Below are 21,374 nucleotides of genomic sequence, written 5' to 3'. Positions count from 1 at the left end.
TATAAATTTGTTAATGTAGTAACCCACATTAAGAAAAGTCAAGTAATCATTTCAATAGATTCATAAAAAGTATATGATTAAGTTCAACATTAACATAGTTTTAAAAAATACTTTGGCAGAGAAGGCATACATCCTGATAAAGAGTACACAGAAAAAAAATCTGCAATCATTCTTAATCCTTGTAATTTTTAATTATGAAAAAATTTTAGAAGCATTTACTGTATAATAAGGGACAAAACAATATGTCTTTAGGCCATTTCTATTTATTATTGAACTGGTGAGCCTATCCAGCATGTTTGGAACCTTATAAATAAAAATAGTTAAAGGTTTTAGGACTGAATGAAAGAATCTAAACTGTTGTGATTCATAGATAATATGTTTGATTAATGGAAAAACCTACCTAGGAACCAGGCTCCTCCTCCTCCTCCTAGGAACCAGACTTTCTGTTTGATCTTTTGAGCATTACCCTTACTCACAAGATTGAGGGGCAGGGGGCAGGACAGGGATCACCATCACAGGTAGAAGAATGGAGTGCTAAATTACCTTCTAAAGGGAAGTTTCTAAAGGTTGCACAGATGACTACTCTTCATGGTGTTCTGACTAGAATTTAGTAATTTGTAGATGCAAGGACACTTGAGAAATGTGCCCAACTGAAAATCAGGAGTTTTAGAACAGGGAGGAAGACAACACAGATATTGGGAGGAAAGTAGCAGTCTTCACCACAGGCTCATGGAGGCGGGACAGGAAGAGAAGTCATCAAAGATATTGGCATTGTTCTGTTTCTAAAAGTAGTAATGTGTATAGGTGCTTTTTAAACATTATTTTATACCTCCCTTATAAATTATATACTTTTTTGTATATATGAAATGGTTCATTACTAAAATTAAAACATGTAGTGGATAGTTTTCAGGCTTTACTTTGCTTGAATCTAATGCAGCATATGGTATTGTTGATCACTCCCTCTAGACATCTGAATTTTTATTGGCAAGAATCTCCAGGTTTTTCTCTTATTTCTCCATCCATTCATTTTCAGCCTCCTGGGCTTCACTTTCTCTGCAGGGGAAAAAAAGCCTTTTCCTAGATGCCCCTCACTTGTCTCCATAATTATTTAGGATAGTTTCAAATTGGCTAATGGGTTTCCTGGATTTGGAAAAATAGCAAGAGAAAACTAATTACATGGTAAATATTCAGATTTTATCACCTTTTATTTATAATGTTCTAGCCGTACATGGAAAAAAGAGGTTAGCACATTTTTTTCTTTGTAATTTTAAATAATTGTTCCTTATATCTTTTTTACATCATAAAAGAACAAATAATTCTAGAGTGAGTCACAAGTACCAGTGCATCTTGTAAAGGTAAGAAATTGCAATTGTTCCCATAGATATATAGCATCATTAGAATAAATTTTGGAAATAACTCACAGCTTTATTATCGTGTCCCACGTGTTATATTTTCTTACAAAATCATCAATTTGCTTGACCACCCAGAATAATGACTGCATTTCCTAGACTTCTTGCAGCTGGGTATGATTAGCAGAGCTAAGTCTTGGCCAATGCAATATAAACAGAAATATAAATTTATTACATGATAAATTTCAGCATATATTAACAGGAATTGTTTTTCCCCCAGTGGAATAGTCTCAGGCACACATGTATTTGAAAATTCTATTCACTTAAGTTTTTTTAAGAGCAAATGAGATAAAATGCATTTGGTCAGCACTCAAGCTTCAACCATATGTTAGGGATTGTGTCAGGTTCCAGGAATACAGGATTGAACAAATTATAGTCCCAACCTTCAAGGAGCTCACAGTCCAGAGGAAATCTAGTTAAATGCTATGGCAGGCATGGCTATGCCTCTCTCTGTCAAAACATAGAGAAAACATGCCAGTTAGCCAGGAAACTCAAACTCAAGAAAGTTGACAAACTTAATGTAAGTTTACAAAGTAATTTAATAGCATCTAAAATTCTGTTATTATGAGCATTTTAAATATCATTTCATAAAAAAAGAGTCCTAATGATACTGTAGTAGGTGGAGGTAAGAGGTGACAGAAGGAATGCAAGTAAACTCATATTAATTTTTAAAATATTCTTTCTGTTCTATAGATTTTTTCATTGGTTGTATCCTTATTTGCTCTGTTAGTCACTCAGTCATGTCCAATTCTTTGTGACCCCATGGACTGTAGCCTGCCAGGCTCCTCTGTCCATGGGATTCTCCAGGCAAGAATACTGGAGTGGGTTGCCATTCCCTTCTCCAGGAAATCTTCCCAACCCAGGGATTGAACCTGGGTCTCCCACATTGCAGACTGATTCTTTATCATCTGAGCCACCAGAAAAGCCCAATTACTTATAACCAGAAAAAAATAATTTAAGAACCCAACATTTAAACATTATATGTTTTTAATGTAGCAGCATAACTTTTTTTATTTAGCAACATGGTTTTCATGAGATTTCTGGAATTTTAACTTTACCTTAAACTCAGACTCATGTAACATATTGCATATTTTATACATCTTTTTTTATTGAAGGATAATTGCTTTATTTTGTTGTTTTCTGTCAAACCTCAACATTAATCAGCCATAGATATACATATATCCCCTCCCTTTTGAACCTCCCTCCCATTCCCTTCCCATCCCACCCCTCTAGGTTGATACAGTGCCCGTTTGAGTTTCCTGAGCCATACAGCAAATTCCCGTTGGCTATCTATTTTACATATGGTAATGTAAGTAATGTTTTATTTTAAATTCAGTTTTATTTAATGTAAGTATATGATATTCTTCATAGTGTTTCACTGTTGTTCCAGTGTAGATATTGCCTGGCATTATAATTCAAAGCAGACTCTAGTTTCACTCATTGGTTATAACAGATTAGAAGGAGGAAAACAGTACAGTTGACCCTGGAACAAGGTGGGGTTAGAGGCATCAACCCCCACACAGCAAAAAAAAAAAAAAGGTCTAAGGTAATGTATAACTTTATAGTCAGTTGGCCTTCCTCCCTGTCTTGTGGTTCAGCATCCAAGGATTGAGCCAACCATGGCTCACGCAGTACTATAGTACCTATTAAGTGGGAAAAAAACCCGCATATAAATGGACCTGCATCGTTCAAGCCTGTGCTCAAGGGTCCGCTGTAGGCACAGCTTTTCCTAGCATGGTACCTGCTCAGTGTTGCATTTCTCACTAATCTGAAGTGTAATCATTTTCTTTTGACCTAAAGTTGTTCAAACTCATTTCTCTTTTTCATAAAGTGCTCTCTCCAAGGTGATTCAGTAATCCAGGACTTCTTGCTGATATCATTCACACACTGTACTATAACTGTTATATTCTCTCTGAATCAGTTTTCCAAAAAAAATGAAGTCTTTAAATTATTATTCTTTTTTTCCTTACAGACTTTGCCTTCAAAAGAAACAAGGTTTTTAAACACCACACAGATGCCTTGCCTGCAGTCAGCTTCAATTTGGAGTAGCTGTGAACACAATTCAAAGTCTCAAATGTTAACAGAACATGTATCAGAGTTAGATTCTTCTTTCCATTCTGTTCTATCACTGCCATCAGGTAAACCTCCTTATAAATTAATTAATGAATTAATGTTCTGTCTTTGCAAGTTGATTTTTTAATTCCTTGGAAACCATTTTGACTAACTTTGCAAAGTACTTAGCTTTTGATCTCCCTTTGAGTGTTAAATTTTTATCATTTTATTGATAATATGGCTATGCTATTGAAATGTTTCTCAATAAGTCAGGGTTCTTTTCCTAATGTGTTTTTTTTTTTCTTTTTTGGCATGGAGTTTTCCCGCCATATAGTATTCCCCCATCTATAATCAGCATTGAATTTCAGAGAAGAAAATTGTCCATCTTTAGACGTACTCAACTTTTGAACCTCAGAAATACCAGTAATCTACAACAGAGCGGATGAGGCATTACATCCCTATGTCCCTGACACGGCTTTTAAGTTTCCCTGCAGTTCCTGTTTTCTGTTTTCTGTTTCCAGTCTTATGTACATTGAAACTGAAGTAAATGTTTAGGGTAAAAAAAGAAAACATTCTTCACACTGGTTATCTCAAGTTCATTTCTTTATGGGAAGATATCTCAAATGAGCTTTTGTTTCCTTTTCAGCTTTTGGTTCTAATCATCCAGGGACTGCTCCTCTTTGTAAAGCACCATTTCTTGTACCTATTCCTGCCCTGAATCTTAGTTTGGTTTTTACCAGTATTACAGTGGTTTCTTAGCTATACCATACATTGAAGTAAGCTCCTTATAGTAGCTGTTTTACTGTATCTTTGAGGAAACCTTAATTAAAGAAAGAAAAAATAATATTTATGACAATAATAACACAGCCAGAATACAATGGATCCTATAAGCACATTACATTTTCCTCTAATTCTTGCAACCCTATGAGAGTGATTGTTGTCGTCTTTATCTTACATATAAGAACATTGAGGCTTAGAGATGTTAAATTACTCATCCAAGAGTACACAGCTAGTAAATGATGGAGACAGGATTTGACCTGAAGTTGTCTTTCTCCAGAGCCATACTCCTAGCCATACTCTTTACTTCCTGTTTTTTTATTAGTAAATTTGTTTCTGATGAAAAAACCTGAGATCTGGCATAAGTATCTTTCATCCTACTAATGTTACATCTAATAAAGTAAGATTAGCTTCCTTACCTACTAGTTAGGGTTATCTGTTTCTTCTTGTGTTCATTTAATAAAAATCTGAATATCTGCTGTATACTAGGTATAATAGGAAAATGAATACAAATAAATCCCTCAAGGTATTTGCATTCCAATTCGACAACTGAAATATAAACTGTTAAGTGGAATAAAGTGTTATGAAATTTTAATAAAAGCTCACAGGGTACAGGGTAGGTTCTAAGGAAGGTATATGAGTAGAACAAGCACCTTCCCTACTTATGTCAGGTTTTCAGCAACTAAAGAACAGTGGTAGAATAGGTGATACTCTATATAAATAGGTGATATTTCTTTGGAGAAACTTGTTTTGGTAATTGGAAATATCAGAATCCTGTAATGTTTAGGCAGTATATTTAATTTCTATTCTTATTTTCATTTTGTTATATAGTTTTCTTATGGTCTTTGTATAGTGATAGCACTGAAAGCTATCTTACCTCTGCCCCATGGGAAAGTTTCCAAGATGATACTTACAAACCCATTTTTGTATGCATATTTTTCCACACTTGAGTATGGATCTGCTATTAAAATACATTATTTTGATGGAAAGCTACGTCTTTGTTTAAAATTGAGACTTTTTCTGGATCTATGTTAATTTATGCATTCATAATTAGTTCTTAAAAATATCTTCAGTAGCAAAACTTTGAATAAATCAACCACTTTATAGAATATTTCTTTATATTTCTTAGGAAAAATTTTAGGTATCTCTATTGAATGCTTTTTAAGATGATTGTTTTTGCATTCTTGATTGAAGAAAATACACTTTAGTTAATCAATGTGAAGCACATCTATTTTATTTACTTAGCTTCTCTTTTGGTTGTGAGAGTATGGAATATAAACATAGTGAATTGAACAACTCTCCTAAGTCTCTACTTAAAAGAAGAGAATTAGTTTGTCAGTATGTTTTGATTTTTTGTAAAAGTAGATTTAATTTTGTGATTCATAACAGTAGTAAACTAAGGGAATGTGAAATGACACTTTCATAAAAGGTTGCATCTGAATTATAGTCTTTTTCCTTCAAGTAACTAAACTTGTATAATTATGTCTTTTGGAAACTTCATTATTTCAAATGCAGAGTTTGTAGGGGTGGGAGGAACGGACTTAGGTTTGACTGTATATTTTATTAAAGACCTTTTGGGAGCATTTGTTTCATCTGCAAGTAGTATTTAATGTTTATAATTTTGTTCACCTTATGTACTATTTTAGTTTACGAAATTGTTCATAACTAGTGTTTATTTAGTATGCATAATCAGTAATTTCCAAAATATTGCTTACACTTGGAAATAATATTTTGTCACTTGTAATAGTTGTGACGTTTCAAGCTTTTGCTTATTTTTCTAAATCTTAATATGGGACAGTATAAAGAGTGATTTCACTGAAAATATTTTTGTTTGCTTTATTTTTCTAGATGTGCCTCTTCATTTTCACTTTGAAACACTGTTAAAAAAAACTGAAATAAAAGGAGATCTTACTGAAAATAAATTTTTAGGAGACTGTATCATATCTCCATCACCTGGTATGTTACTTATAAATCTTGTACTTTATATACTTTTTACATCTTTATTTACTTATTACTTTTGCTAAGGACATAAAATTTAACAAAGGAATGAATGTAAATCCTTAATTTTTAATATTCACTTTTCACACATCACACACAAATAGAAAATACACAGCAGTAATCCTAACAGGAAATGTGTAATACTTACTGAATATAGAATGAGAATTATGAAATGTTATTGATAAATATAAAAGGAAATTTAAATAAACATGGGAAAACAGCACTACAGCACTACTGGATGGTAAGAATAATTAGGATATCAGTTCTTCCTATTGGTTTATGTTTGGTGCAATGTAACTTGAAGTTCTAAAAGAATTTGGTTAATTTAAAATAATTATAAAGCCCATTGAAAGAATTAATGGGAAAATGTAAAAGGAATTGCTGGAAAAAATATTGAGAGAATCTAGCCCAACCACATATAAAAACATTACAGAAAGCTATAAACATTAGAATAGCTTCCATTTTGCTTACATTTCGCAAAGTAGATTCATGAAGCAGACTACATAGCTTATTCTTTATTATTTAAAGGAAGAATTGTAAATCAGAAAGTGGAGAACTATTCAATGAATAGTATTGTTAGTCATTTTGGGGAATATGTTTATATACTCATATCATGTATCAGTTTCTAAGAATTTTAAATAAAACACTAAAGACGCAAAATAAAACTTGAAAAATTAATGAAACTCTAAATTGGGGATGGGGACATTGTGCTTGGAAGCAATCAAAAAAAGAAAGAAAATACATCTGTGTATTTCTCAACATCAAAATGTTACACAAAACATTTCCAGATGAAATCATCATCTCCCTCAAAAACTCAGCAATCAACTGAATGTGAATACCTGTTAGAAGTGGAGTTTTGGAACGTAACAGATCTTTAAATAAACTTAAAAAACAAGTAGCCTTTATAAATACCTAAATAATCCATTAGAATTTGTAAAACAATAAATTATCCTAGACATATTGACAATCAAAATATAAAATATCTAGGATTAAACTTAACAAGAAATTACATGAAGGAAACTTGAAAAGTTTACTGAGGAACAGAAGAGTATATGTGCTTGTATGGAGAGAAATACTCTGTTCCTGTCAAAAGAAAAGTTGTAACTATAGGTGTCATTTTTCCTCAAATGAACTTATAATGTAATTCTAATCAGAATCCCAGAGGTATTCTTCTTAAAGTAAATGTTGAATATCCAATAAAACTTTTAAAAGTTCTATAAAGTGTCAGTACATAAAGGTCAGAAATGGTGATGGAATTCCAGTTGAGCTATTTCAAATCCTAAAGGATGATGCTGTGAAAGTGCTGCACTCAAAATGCCAGCAAGTTTGGAAAACTCAGCAGTGGCCACAGGACTGGAAAAGGTCAGTTTTCATTCCAATCCCAAAGAAAGGCAATGCCAAAGAATGCTCCAACTACTGCACAGTTGCACTCATCTCACACACAAGTGAAGTAATGCTCAAAATTCTCCAGCCAGGCTTGAGCAATATGTGAACTGTGAACTTCCAGATGTTCAAGGTGGATATAGAAAAGGCAGAGGAACCAGAGATCAAATTGCCAACATCTGTTGGATCATCAAAAAAGAAGAGAATTTCAGAAAAACATCTATTTCTTCTTTATTGACTATGCCAAAGCCTTTAACTGTGTGGATCACAAGAAACTGTGGAAAATTCTGAGAGATGGGAATACCAGACCACCTGACCTGCCTCCTGAGAAACCTGTATGCCAGTCAGGAAGCAACAGTTAGAAGTGGACATGGAACAACAGACTGGTTCCAAATCAGGAAAGGATTATGTCAAGGCTGTATATTGTCATCCTGCTTATTTAAGTTATATGCAGAGTAAGTACATCATGAGAAACACTGGGCTGGATGAAACAGAAGAATCAAGATTTCTGGGAGAAATGTCAATAACCTCAGATATGCAGATGACACCACCCTTATAACAGAAAGTGAACAAGAACTAAAGAGCCTCTTGATGAAAGTGAAAGAGAGTGAAAAAGTTGGCTTAAAGCTCAACATTCAGAACACCAAGATCATGGCATCTGGTCCCATCACTTCATGGGAAATAGATGGAGAAACAGTGTCAGACTTTATTTTGGGGGGCTCCAAAACCACTGCAAATGCTGACTGCAGCCATGAAATTAAAAGACACTTGCTCCTTTGAAGAAAAGTTATGACCAACCTAGACAGCATATTAAAAAGCAAAGACGTTACTTTGCCAACAAAGGTCCGTGTAGTCAAAGCTATGATTTTTCCAGTAGTCATGTATGGATGTGAGAGTTGGACTATAAAGAAAGCTGAGTGCTGAAGAATTGATGCTTTTGAACCGTGGTGTTGGAGAAGACTCTTGAGAGTCCCTTGGACTGCAAGGAGATCCAACCAGTCCATCCTAAAGGAGATCAGTCCTGGATGTTTATTGGAAGGATTGATGGCTGAAGCTGAGACTCCAATACTTTGGCCACCTGATTAGAACTGACTTATTTGAAAAGACTCTGATGCTGCGAAAGATTGAAGGCAGGAGGAAAAGGGCATGACAGAGGATGAGATGGTTGGATGGCATCACCAACTCGATTGACATGAGTTTGAGCAAGCTCCAGGAGTTGATGATGGACAGGGAAGCCTAGCGTGCTGCAGTCCATGGGGTTGCAAAGAGTCGGACATGACTGAGTGACTGAACTGAACTGATAAGGTATCAGATATGAGCCCAATATAAAGGTATAATCATTAAAACATTGTGATGCTGTTAGAAGCCAAGGGAACTAAATAAAAAGCCCAAAGATAAGCCTAAGGATTTATTATATGAGTGATATTTCCTATTAGTGTGGAAATGATAGCCTAACTAATAAATAATAGTAAATGATTCTTATGAAGCATTCCTTATACACTAGTACAGTAATAAAGGGCTTTATCTGCACAACCCTGTAAGTTTTCAGTACACACAGGCAAAGTTGTGTCTGAGTTTTTTGGCTCCATGGACTGTAGCCCATCAGGCTCCTCTGTCCAATGAATTCTTCAGACAAGAATACTGGAGTGGGTGACCATTCCCTCCTCCAGGGGATCTTCCTAATGCAGGGATTGAACCCAGGTCTCCTGCACTGCAGGCAGATTCTTTACCATCTGAGCCACCAGGGAAGCCCTTTCACACACAGGCAAAGGAGCCACAGTGGGCTGCTGAAACCTTTAAAGTCATTTTCCCACTCCTTTAATGCAAGACATAAAGAAGTTTCCTATCTTAACATCTCTTTTCTGTTGAAAAAAATCTTATTTAACAGTTTTTGATGGAAAAAAAAATCTATCATTCTGTCTTAAGATGATTGTTCAAGCTGGTGGCCTTCCCATTAAGTATGAAAGTGATTTGTTTAGAAAAAAGAAGTTAAGGTGGCTATGAGCTCAAATGTCCTATATACATTTGTTTAGCTCTGTTAAAGCATTTTTTAAACTGTTCTGCATAATATGTCAGGCTATAGGCTATTTTCTGCTTGACTAATTTTTCCCAAATCACAGTTAAAATGTAGTAGATGCAGGATTCAAATCCAAGTAGTCTTGGTCAGAGACCACGTTTAAAATGACTTTTTTTCTGTAATCATAGGTATTAAGGAATGACTTTTTGGTAAAATAAAGAGATCTTTCTGTCATATAGCACCTTAAAACAAATTTAAGGTGGATCAACAGTAAAATACATTCCAGATAGATTAAAGAGGTAAATATTAAAGGTGGTATCTTAAAAGAATTAGAAGAAAAACTAGATGTATTCAATGATAATGAAAATGCTAATTAATCAAAAGGGTGGGGATATATGTATACCTATGACTGATTCATGTTGAGGTTTGACAGAAAACAGCAAAATTCTGTAAAGCAATTGTCCTTCAATTTAAAGAAGTAAATTTAGAAAAATTGTAGCTAACATGTATTGGGTATCTGTGGCAGACACTGTGCTAGATGTTTCTCCTTTTTCCAATTACACTAATAATATCAGACATTATAATCATCAGTCTGGCAAAACTGTGTAGCAAAAATAGTACCCTCAAATATTTCAGGTACAATTAATTGATACAAGCCTTTTGGGAAGTACTGTGAAATGCATTTGTTATAGCCTTGGCGCTAGTGGTAAAGAACCCACCTGAGAGATGCTGGTTCGATCCCTGAGGTGGGAAGATCTCCTGAAATGCATTATAAGGCCTTTAAATAATTAATTTCTTTAAATCTCATTAAAACTTCTGCACTTGTTCACAATAAACATTTACTAAACTTTATTCTGACCTGATAAATCCATTTCCAAGAACCCAGTCTAATGCTAAATATGAAACCACCTTTATTCACAGATATACTTAACATTATTTGTGGTAATGAAAAATTAAAAACAACTTGGAGAACAGTAGTAATATGGTTATCTGTCTAACCCAGTGGAACATAACATTTTTAAAAACATTGTAAAAGTTTATCTAAGAATTTATCCAAGAATGGTGAGTGATCTAAAAGGACAAAAGTTTTACTTCTATGTATGATACAACTGGGACTTTCCAGGGAGCTCCAGTGGTAAAGAATCTACCTGCCAGTGAAGGAGACACAGTTTCAATCCCTGATCCGGGAAGGTGCCCTCAAGAAGGAAATGGCAACCCACTCCACTGTTGTTGCCTGGGAAACCCCATAGACAGAGGAGCCTGGCGGTCTACAGTCCATGGGGTCACAAAGAATTGGACATGACTTGATTTAGGGACTGAACAAAAACAAGTGATACAATTATATCTATGTAAAAATATTTATACTTGCATCAGCCAGATGCAGCCTGTAGGCCTCTTAAGAGATCCTCATTAACAACTCAGCTGTATACACACACAGACACACACACACAGTTTCTCAGACAAGAAATTTGAACATGGACTTACTGTTGCATATTAATAAATTATTATGTTAGATGTAATAATGCATGTGGTTACATAAACACAGTTTATCTGTCCGTTTATTTGATTCAAGCTGATATATATGTAGGCAATATTTGGAATGTGTTTTTAAATACTCCAGCAAAAAACAACAGGTGGGAGAGAGAGAAAAGTTGGTTGTTCAACACTCTTGATGCTGAATCATAGGAACAGGGGAGTTCATTATTCCAGGGAGTTCATTATTCCATTTATGTTTCTTGAAATTTTTCCTCTGTAAAAAGTTAAAGAAATGAAAGCACTAAGAACAAGGAATTGCCTGTGCAAAAGAAATACAGGAAAGTACTCTTGCCTGGAAAATCCCATGGATGGAGGAACCTGGTAGGCTGCAGTCCATGGGGTCGCTAGGAGTCGGACACAACTGAGCGACTTCACTTTCACTTTTCACTTTCATGCACTGGAGAAGGAAATGGCAACCCACTCCATTGTTCTTGCCTGGAGAATCCCAGGGATGGGGGAGCCTGGTGGGCTGCCGTCTATGGGGTCACAGAGTCGGACACGACTGAAGTAACTTAGCAGTAGCATAGCTTATGTTTAGATATTTTTCATGATACAGTTGTGCTTCTTGGAATTTATCCTAGACTAACAATTTTTTAATTAAAAAATGTGTGCAAGATGATTATTCTAAGAATGTCCATAATACAAATAAAATTATGATGATTATAAGTAGTTCCAACAGCTAGGGAACAGTTAAATGCTACTGTTTCTAATCAGAGGAATGTTAGGTGACCATCTAAAAAAATAACAATGAGTTATCAGGTTAAAAAAAAGTTATACATATATCCAAATTAAAATGTTACATTTGAAATGTGAATATGAAATTTATGTATAAGACTGAAAGTGAATTTGCAAAAACAATGTTATTATATTTCTTCTGCAATTGTGTTTCTTCTAATGTTACTCTAATTTATCTGACTTTAAAAAATGGAGCAGTGTAAATGTTAGGCACAAAATTATTACTGATGTATTAATAATATAGTGACATGTTAGTAATGGAAAATTAAAAGCTAGGAGTGGAAAACATTTGAATTGAATGCTACCTTTTTTTTTCACTTTATTAATTTAATTGGAGGATAACTTTACAGTATTGTGATGGTTCTTGCCATACACTGACATGAATCAGCCACAGGTGCACACGTGTCCCCCCATCTTGAACCCTCCCTCTCCTCTCTCCCTATCCCATCCCTCTGGTTGTCCCAGAGCACTGGCTTTGAGTATCCTGCTTCCTGCTTCAAACTTGCACTGTAACTTTAGGCAAATCAGTACTTTTTTGTGTACCAATCTCTCCTTTACTGGGCTTCCCTTGTGGCTTAGCTGATAAAGAATTCACCTGCAATGTGGGAGACCTGGGTTCAGTCTCTTGGTTAGGAAGATCTGCTGGAGAAGGGAAAAGCTACCCACTCCAGTATTCTGGCCTGGAGAATTCCATGGACTGTATAGTCCATGGGGTCACAAAGAGTCAGACAAGTGAGCAACTTTCACTCTCCTTTTCTACTTTCCCCATTCCCTCCCCCTCTCAACCCAAATTTCATCCTGTATCTGTCTTAAATAGCTGGTCACTAGTTTTTCTTTTCTGTGGAATTGACTAAAACTAGAACCCAGTATTTACTGACCACCTTCTCTGTGCCAAGTAGACCTAGTAAGTGCTGAAAAATCAAAGGTGAATCATGGGAAGTTAAATTATGTGATAGCAGACACATAAATGACTATTAAATGATATTATGGGTACCAACATGATAAAAATATTCTAAAACAGAGGATGAGTGTGTAAACTGCCTAGTGGACAGCAGAGGAAGAGAGGTTAAGGGTGATGGGAAAAAGGCAAAAGGGAACTCCAGTAAGATGGTGATGCCAAGTGTAGCTTTAGGTAATACTTAACTGGAATCTAGAGGAAAAGTCAAGTGTTCCAAATCAGTTTCTCAAGTTTTAATGTGCAGATTACTTTGGGGCTATTGTTAGAATGCAGGTTCTAATTCAGTAAGTTTGGAATGGGGTCTGAGATTCTAACAAGGTCCCAAGTGGTTCAGATGCTGTTGGCCCATTATATGTAAGATTTAAAAATGGAAACAATTGCATACCTTGTCATAGCCTGTTATTCTTGCAGGATAAATTGAAGGTAAATAGATGGTTTTGTGCTTTGCCTCAGATCTTGGATTTATCCTATACTGTGCATTAGAGTTAGCAATTTGACAACTACTCATTTCAGCTAACAACAAAGTAGAGAAAAGACAAAAAATGGAAGAATTGAGTAGTTGCCAGTGGTGAGAAAATACCAAAGCCAACTTAAGGGCTACACTCATCAAAATATTCAGTCATGAAAAACTAGACACTGGAACTCTTTCAGATATGAGGAAACAGAAACCTGTCAACTGAATACAGCATAAGGATTTTCTGTAAAGAACATTACAGGACTAACTGGTGAACTTTGAGTAAGGTCTACAGTTAGTTAAAAGCACTAATTCTTGGTTTTGATGGTTGTGTGGCTATGTAAGAGAATGCCCTTAAACACTGGCATATCTAGAATAGAGAAGCATCGTGTCAACTTCATCTCATTGAAAGCCAGTGTGGTAAAACGTTAATATTTAGGGCATCTGAATTAAAATGGCACTTGTTGTTACTGCAGGTTTTCTCTAAGTCTGAAATTATGTCAAAAAGTTTAAAGTGCAGAAAGAGGAACAACCCACACAGGTCAGAACCCTAAGGCTCAGCCTTCTTTACCTACACTTACCTCGTATCTAAACCCCACTATCAGTGATCTTACGCTTCAAACCTGCTCCTCTGTATTTCTACCAGTTTAGTCCAAATTAATGATCCCTTATCTATACTGCTAAAATAGCCTAATCAATTATTTTCGCCAAATCCCTGTAGAAAGTTATATTTTAAAAAGTAAATCTAATTACATGCCTGGCATGTAACTGGCTCTCTATAAATGAAAGGGAGGAAGGGAAGACAGGGAATATGACAGATACTGGGTCAAAATATATTTTAGGATGGAATTCAGAAAATCTGGATAAGCAAGCTGAAAGGCTGGGGTTACTACAATGAGCATAGGTAGAGAATGTGTGTTACACTCACATGAATTGTGTTACACTCACTAATATGAATTGCCATATATTTCCTACTATTTCAAGAGTCCGTTATAACATTACAAATTACCAAAGAGTGAGAAAAGTGTAATGAAACTTTTCAGTAAAATTAAAAGGATCACTTAAGTAAAGTTTAAGCTTGATTCGGAAAGTCTGATGTGCTTTTACGAGACAAGGTGAGTGGTGAATTCCCTTAGAAGAAATGGGTTGAATTTACCTGGATTTTTCTTGAAAATACTCTGGAAAACAAGAGTGGTGGACACTATTGGAACACCAATACATGCCAGGTGTTTTAAAACCCAACTCACAATTTTAGATACACCCTTGTAGAAATGAATTTTAGAATTATGCCTGCTATCTTATACTATTTAACATCTTTCTCTGCATTATTTTTCTCGGGTAGAAATCTTTGAGGGAGTAGGTAGAAACCTTAGGATTCTGTTTAGTTTTCCATGAGTGCTTTAAGTCACCATTTTTCTCCTGCATTTGCTTTTATGTCAATCTGATTCTCATTCCTTTATGATAATTTCCCCCTTCTCTGGTAAACTTTTTGGATGTCTTCATACTGATGTTTGGTTCACCTCCCCCCCCCCCACCCCGCCCCCGCCGCCATTTGCTCTGATGCTTGAGTTACTGAAACCTTAGGGTTACTATTGTGTAAAAAATTTTGGTTATTGCTTCTTCCAATATTGCCTCTCATTCACTCTATCCTTTCCTTTTTTTACCCTCTTTTGGTTTGTCCTCCTCTAGAAATTTTTTTTCCTGTTTCCATCACTCTGTTCGAGTTTTAGAATTACTCTTCCAGTTCAATGATCGTGATTTTTAGTTATATCCATTCTGTTATTCAGGCCAGTGAGCAGTGATTTTGTTCCTCAATTAGCCTTTCCGTTTCTGAGATCTCTTTGGAGAGGCCTTTTGCCTTTCTCTTGGCAATATTATTTTGAAGACTTGTAAATTTGTATTCAGTGAACCCATTATATAGTTCTTGAGAAAACCTTTACATTTGTTGTTAGTACTTCTTGTTGGAGTCTTGTGTTTTCATCTCTGAAGTTAGTGTTGACTAAGATAAGTTTTGCCACTGCTTGAGATCCTCTTCATGGAAGAGGAAGAAATTTACACTCAATATTGTTTTCAGAGGCAGTTATGGATGGGCAGGACATGTTTTCCAAGTGGGGCACCTGGGTGCTGCCTTATCTACCCACCCATCCATTTCTCTGCTGAAGCTTCAAGGATGCTGGCTGTGATAGTATGTGTAGTCATTTTACAGGTAATCCTGCTACAGATGACTGTTTCTTTCCTCCACATTCAGAGCTCCTTAATGATCACACTTTTGCGGCAGTACTCTCTTGTGCTTTTGCAGTTTGCTCTTCAAATTTCTTAAGGTATTAGGCTTTCAGAGCTTGTTCAGAAATTGTTCTACTTAAAAGTTTCATTTTTTAACATGCTAATGTGGATGTAAATGTGTAGATCTGTGCATCTATGTGTAAAAGTTTTGTTTATCATTTTTAGGGTGCTTTGCCATCATGGAATCTTAGTCCCTGTCACTGTTGACAGACCATCCATACTCTTTTTTCCAGTGTTAGAATTTGTCACTTAAGCCAACCTTTCCACATCTCCAAACATTTCAAAAAAAGAAGCCAATTTGGTTATTAATCCAGCATTGCAAATATAGGGTTCAGAAAGAAAACAGTAATGATGAAACTAACATTTATTGCATACTTAGGTCAGAAATCCTTCTAGTGACCACTACAGGAATTAACTCACTTAATCCCCAGAATCCCACAATAGCTATTATCCCTATTTTACAGTTCAGGCAGCTGATGCACAGAGATATTAAATGACTTTAAAGTTTTAAAAATCCATTGCTTTAAAAATGGCACTAGGCACTGTCAAGAGATTGATGAAATCTGGTTATTGCTCCCAAGAGATCCCAGTCTCTTATGATTCTATAATCTTACTTAGTCCTGAATTGTTCCCAGATTTAAGGGTGAGCATAAACTAAAAGTTTATAACTTAGAAGACAGATCACCTTTCCTCTTCAAATAATGGAGAAACTATAGGAATTGGGGCACTTCATTAAGATGTTTTTAATAAATCTTACTCTATTATTTTCAGCTTAGGGGTATTTCATCTTCACGTTATTTATGTCATTTTGAACTGGTATATCAATATTGTGCATTGTTATAAAGTAAAAGCAAGTTAAGATGTTCACCATACTTGTGTTAAGGAACTAAAATTTCATTGTTCTTTCCATTTTAGTACGTAATACTTCTCTGAATCAATGGAGAAATGGATATTCTTCTATATGCAAGCCTCACATAAAGTCAGAATCTTCTGTGCAGCTATTACAGGGAAGAAAGAAAAGACACTTGAGTGAAACAGCAATAGGTAAGTTCAAATGAGGACATGAGCACTAGTAGTAAAAACTGAAAATAATAAAATTCTGATCTCCAAAAGCCCTGCCTCATGAAGTAATAACCCAGAAGTCACTAATTACACAAAACATCCATGGTGCTATGAACATCAAACAGCAAATTCATGTAGTCAATTCAGAATTATGTAGACTGAGATTCCATCCACTTTATGGAAATTAAAGAATTTCCTTCCTATGTTTCCTAACCAGAGTTATTTTCTACCAACTGTCCTCCTAGATAGGACTTCAGTCTCTAGCACTGTGCTTTGGACTCAGAATGTCTTAATACAAGGTTGCCCTTTAGAGATTACCATACCTGGTTCCTTTTGTGAAGATGCTGATTCGCTGAAGCTTCTTCAGAATTTTAATAAATTGGATGAGATGCATCTAAGTAACTCAACCTAGTTGAATTGCCCTTAGGACCTTACAGTGCCAAGATGAAGAGAGATACCTTTGAAACGAGAACTCTGCTAGTAACACAAAACTTAACTGGGGTAATGTGTACTAAATAACAAATAATCTGTATACTCTGTTGGATCTTATTCATTGTTCTAGAGGCTCTAACATTATATAAATTAGTGAAGTATGCCCTAGGTGCAGTATGTCATTATACCCAATAAATTAGAAATTATTTATACCTAAGATGTACTGAACTATATTATACATGGTGGATTTAACATGAATACAAGAACAACACAGGTAAAATGCTATACTACAAAGTAACTAGACAGCTCTGTATGCAACAACCATTTTTAATGCATGGACACTGATTTGAAGAAGTTGGGCTTCCCTTATGGCTTCGACAGTAAAGCGTCTGCCTGCAATGTGGGAGACCTGGGTTCGATCCCAGGGTTGGAAAGATCCCCTGGAGAAGGAAATGGCAACCCACCCCAGTACCCTTGCCTGGAAAATCCTGTGGATGGAGGAGCCTGGTAGGCTACAGTCCATGGGGTCACAGAGTCGGACACGACTGAGCAACTTCACTTTTCACTTTTCAAGAGTTACAGAAAGCAGGAACATAGTAAAGGGAGGTGAGGTTAAAGAAATGATAGACTGGGTATAAACTGTCAGGACCCCAGAAACGGCAAGTGTGACCGAGATTTCTATAAAATTTCCTTCATTTTGTTTTTTGATACATGAATTAAAAAAATAAATAAATAGATCAAGACTCACATTACCAAACTAGGAAAACAGAAAGTCTAATACTTACCAGTTACATTTAATGTATGACACTCTCAATGGTCTTTCCATGGCAGGAGAAAGAACTAGATTTGAAGAATTTGCTTTTCAGCGCACAGAACCAGGATCCCAAAGCAGTTTTACTGCAGTTACTAATGTCAATGTTATATCAAGAACCCAGAATTCATCATCACAAGTAGGTTTTTGTACAGTGAACTTTCAAGTTGCTTTACAGACTTTTAAGCTCACACATCTGGTGGGCGGTGGGGAGGACCTAAACAGGGTATTTTGTTAATAGCTTTATTTACTAGCACATAATTAGCGTATTTAGAATTATCTTACTAAGAAGCAATATATTGATTAAATTTTATTAGGGACCTAATTGTTCATTAATTCTTGATTATGGGTTTGTTTTTTTTTTTTTGTCCAAAACTCATGAGGCTAAATAAGAATCCAGCACTTGTGTTATTCTTACATTGTTTTGTGTTTTGTTATCTGGTCGGGAGTAGAGGTCAAAATATGGGAGGATTTAGAAAAACAGCATGACGCTCAGGGCCTAGGAACACATAAATGAAGACTGTAAAAATAATCTTTATTAAATGGCTCACCGAACATTTTATTTCATAGTTCTTCCTAATAAAAATGAGTTGGTTAAAAGATTTCACTGTCACTTAGGGTGCTTTATAGTACCCTTAGGCTTCCCTGGTGGCTCAGATGGTAAAGCGTCTGCCTGCAATAAGGGAGACCCAGGTTCGGTTCCTGGGTCAGGAAGATCCCCTGGAGAAGGAAATGGCAATCCACTCCAGCAGTCTTGCCTGGAAAATCCCATGGACAGAGGAGCCTGATAGACTACAGTCCATGGGGTCGCAAAGAGTCAGACATGACTGAGCGACTTCAATTTCACTTTCTGTTAAGAGTTTTGTATTTTAAGGCATTCATATTTTTAATGGTTTTAAAAACAGACTTGAATGTGTGCACACACAAATGTACTGTTTCATAGAAGTTATGTATACTTGTTTTTCTTAACATCTTATGGTCAGATTTTATAATATATTTATAAAACTTAGAGGCACTCCATATTTTCTTTATATACTCATAAAAGGAGTATCATCATACATAACCAAAACTGTTGTCAAACTACTGTAATCCTGTCTTGCAGAATACAGCACGACGAAGATTGCGAAGTGAGAGCTCTTATGATATAGATAATATTGTGATCCCCATGTCATTAGTGGCCCCAGCTAAATTAGAGAAGCTCCAATATAAGGAAATACTTACTCCAAGGTATGTATGCTTACATCCTTTAATTTTCCTTTCTTGAATAACTTTCAGTGAAGTTAAAATTTTTAACATAAAGAAAATGCTGCTTTCTGCCTTTCCCCCATTTATATGGTTACATGGAGGGAAGACAGTGAAAGAAGCCTTTACATTACTCATGCTGAAAAACAGTGCCGGTATAGTAACTCAGCTTTATTTCTCAGGTTTTATTAAGAAAGGGAAATTCTTAAGACTTACTTACTTTAATACTTTTGAGTATTTTTTCATTCAACATTTAGCCTTCTATTGTGTACATGGCACTAAAAGGTACTTTAGGGATGTAAATAATTCCAGTAACAATCTTTGCTCTTTAAAATGGAGATTTGCACAGAGTTCAAAGAAAGCAACTACCTTTGCAGAGGGTATTCACACTGTAAGAGGACAACTCCTGTGACAACAAAAGATTCTAATGTATCTTCAGGTCCGCAATACACAGGTCAAATAGCAAGAAGAGTGGGAAGACCTGGGAGTGTATTAGGAAAAGGGGGTGGGGCAGAAGGAGAAAGTGTGTGTTCACATAGGGAGACCATAACTCAGGCACAGGAACAATTATGCAAGACTAAGCCAGAGACTAAGGTTTTGTTTAGGGTGATAAACGAAATGAAGGCTCAAAAATAAACTGGAACCAGGTTGTGGATGTCCTCTAATGGCATACACAGATCTGTCTCCTGCTGGCAGCCAACTTAGTCAATTTTTTTAGCAATGATGAAAGCACTTTTAAGATTATAAATCTGGCACCGAGAAGTAGATATAGAAAAGCATGGAAACAAGACAGCTGATGACAACTGCAGTTATTCCTACCCATCTCTATTCTAGCTAATTTGATCCTTTTTTTCATAGCTGCTTTGAGCCAGTGAGAGAACTCCTAATACTCTAGGAAGTATTATGAGAATTCCTACAGAGAATCTGTTGATATATTGTATATTAAGTAAAAAACAATACTTGGTGGTTACAACAGTCTATAGCAACAGTGTCTTTCCAGTTTCCATTGATAGGCTGGAGCTCGCTGGTTGACCTGTTTGTTTAATATACGAGTCCTGTGATGTGAGGCCATGATGGGAGTCTTCACACAAGCAAACTGGCAAATGCTACAAATCACAGCTTTTTTCCTTTTTACTTTCTTAGCCAGTTTATCAGCATACCACTAACTTATTTCAAAATTAGTACATTCTTAGGTATAAAATGCAACTATGTAGAAGAAACTGTTTATTGTAAGGCCCAAAGTAAAGCCTCATCTTCTCCTTGTCCCCTTCTCATGGTACAAATATTTTGTCTCTTTTAAAAAATGAAGTACTAAAATACAACAACCAGTTGAATTATGGAAATCCCAAAGAAAGAAAACACTACTATATTGGTTGTGCTTATAGAATAAAATTGCTACATTAGGTAGATTAAGAAAAGCTATTTGAAATTGGTTCTGTCTTCAACAGCTGGAGGATGGTTGTTCTTCAGCCTTTGGATGAATATGATTTAGGTGAAGAAGAGGTAAGTTGCCTTTCACTTATGGGATAATTGCATATACTATATTATGAAGCCTACTTAATTTCTTTTTCATGTGCTTAATTTGATATTTGATGAACTAAATGGAACTATAAGCCCTCTAAAATACACTGATTTTTTTTATTTTCAAAACTTATGAAAAGTTCCTCACTAAAGGTATTGATTAAGAAAGTGTTTTGTACAAATTTGCCTACAAAGACAACATGCATAAAGAATAAACAAAAGCAAAAACAAAACATACCATTTCCATACATGAGTTGTTGAAATACTGAACTTATTGAGTACCGGTATTCATTTCCACTAATAGTCATATTTTTCTGCATGAGATTTAGTCTTATATGGGAGTCTAGGGAAGTTCTCAATCAATACTGAGTTCTATAGTGAAATACTCATAGGAAGTACAATAGCCTCACATCATTTTCAGATCAGGCTGTGTCACCAAATGAATTATGAAAACCTGTATTTTTTCCAGATTTTTGGAACCACAGGAAAGGGACTATGGACCTGGAAGGGTAAAACTTACACTAAGACAAGAAAAATTATAGAGAAAAATACTATATAGCCAAACTAATTCCAAAGTGACAGTCTGAAGAGGCAGTATTACATAAAAGACAGTTTCTATTACAGTCTTTCTATGCCAACTGATCTCATTTTTCATCTACCAAAATTTGCTTTTTAATGCCTTTCCCTCTTTTAATGCACCCTAG

The 21,374-nt window shown here is 35.5% G+C and overlaps 1 protein-coding gene across 2 annotated transcripts in view; it reads left to right on the top strand.

The window, feature by feature from the left end:
• The window catches only part of KANSL1L (KAT8 regulatory NSL complex subunit 1 like), a 94,178-nt gene that overhangs the window by 68,516 nt on the left and 4,288 nt on the right, over positions 1-21,374 (top strand). Inside the window, exons 6-11 of one of the 2 annotated variants that reach the window (XM_068969249.1) lie at positions 3,382-3,547; positions 6,087-6,194; positions 16,518-16,646; positions 17,928-18,046; positions 19,010-19,134; positions 20,598-20,652. In XM_068969249.1, coding sequence (XP_068825350.1) covers positions 3,382-3,547; positions 6,087-6,194; positions 16,518-16,646; positions 17,928-18,046; positions 19,010-19,134; positions 20,598-20,652 — 702 coding nt within the window. The remainder of the gene's footprint in view (positions 1-3,381; positions 3,548-6,086; positions 6,195-16,517; positions 16,647-17,927; positions 18,047-19,009; positions 19,135-20,597; positions 20,653-21,374) is intronic. The other variant, XM_068969250.1, reaches the window with a different exon arrangement.

The sequence above is a fragment of the Capricornis sumatraensis genome, chromosome 3, assembly GCF_032405125.1.
Source record: "Capricornis sumatraensis isolate serow.1 chromosome 3, serow.2, whole genome shotgun sequence".
Taxonomy (NCBI): Eukaryota; Metazoa; Chordata; class Mammalia; order Artiodactyla; family Bovidae; genus Capricornis; species Capricornis sumatraensis.
This window is presented reverse-complemented; position numbering and strand designations above follow the sequence as displayed.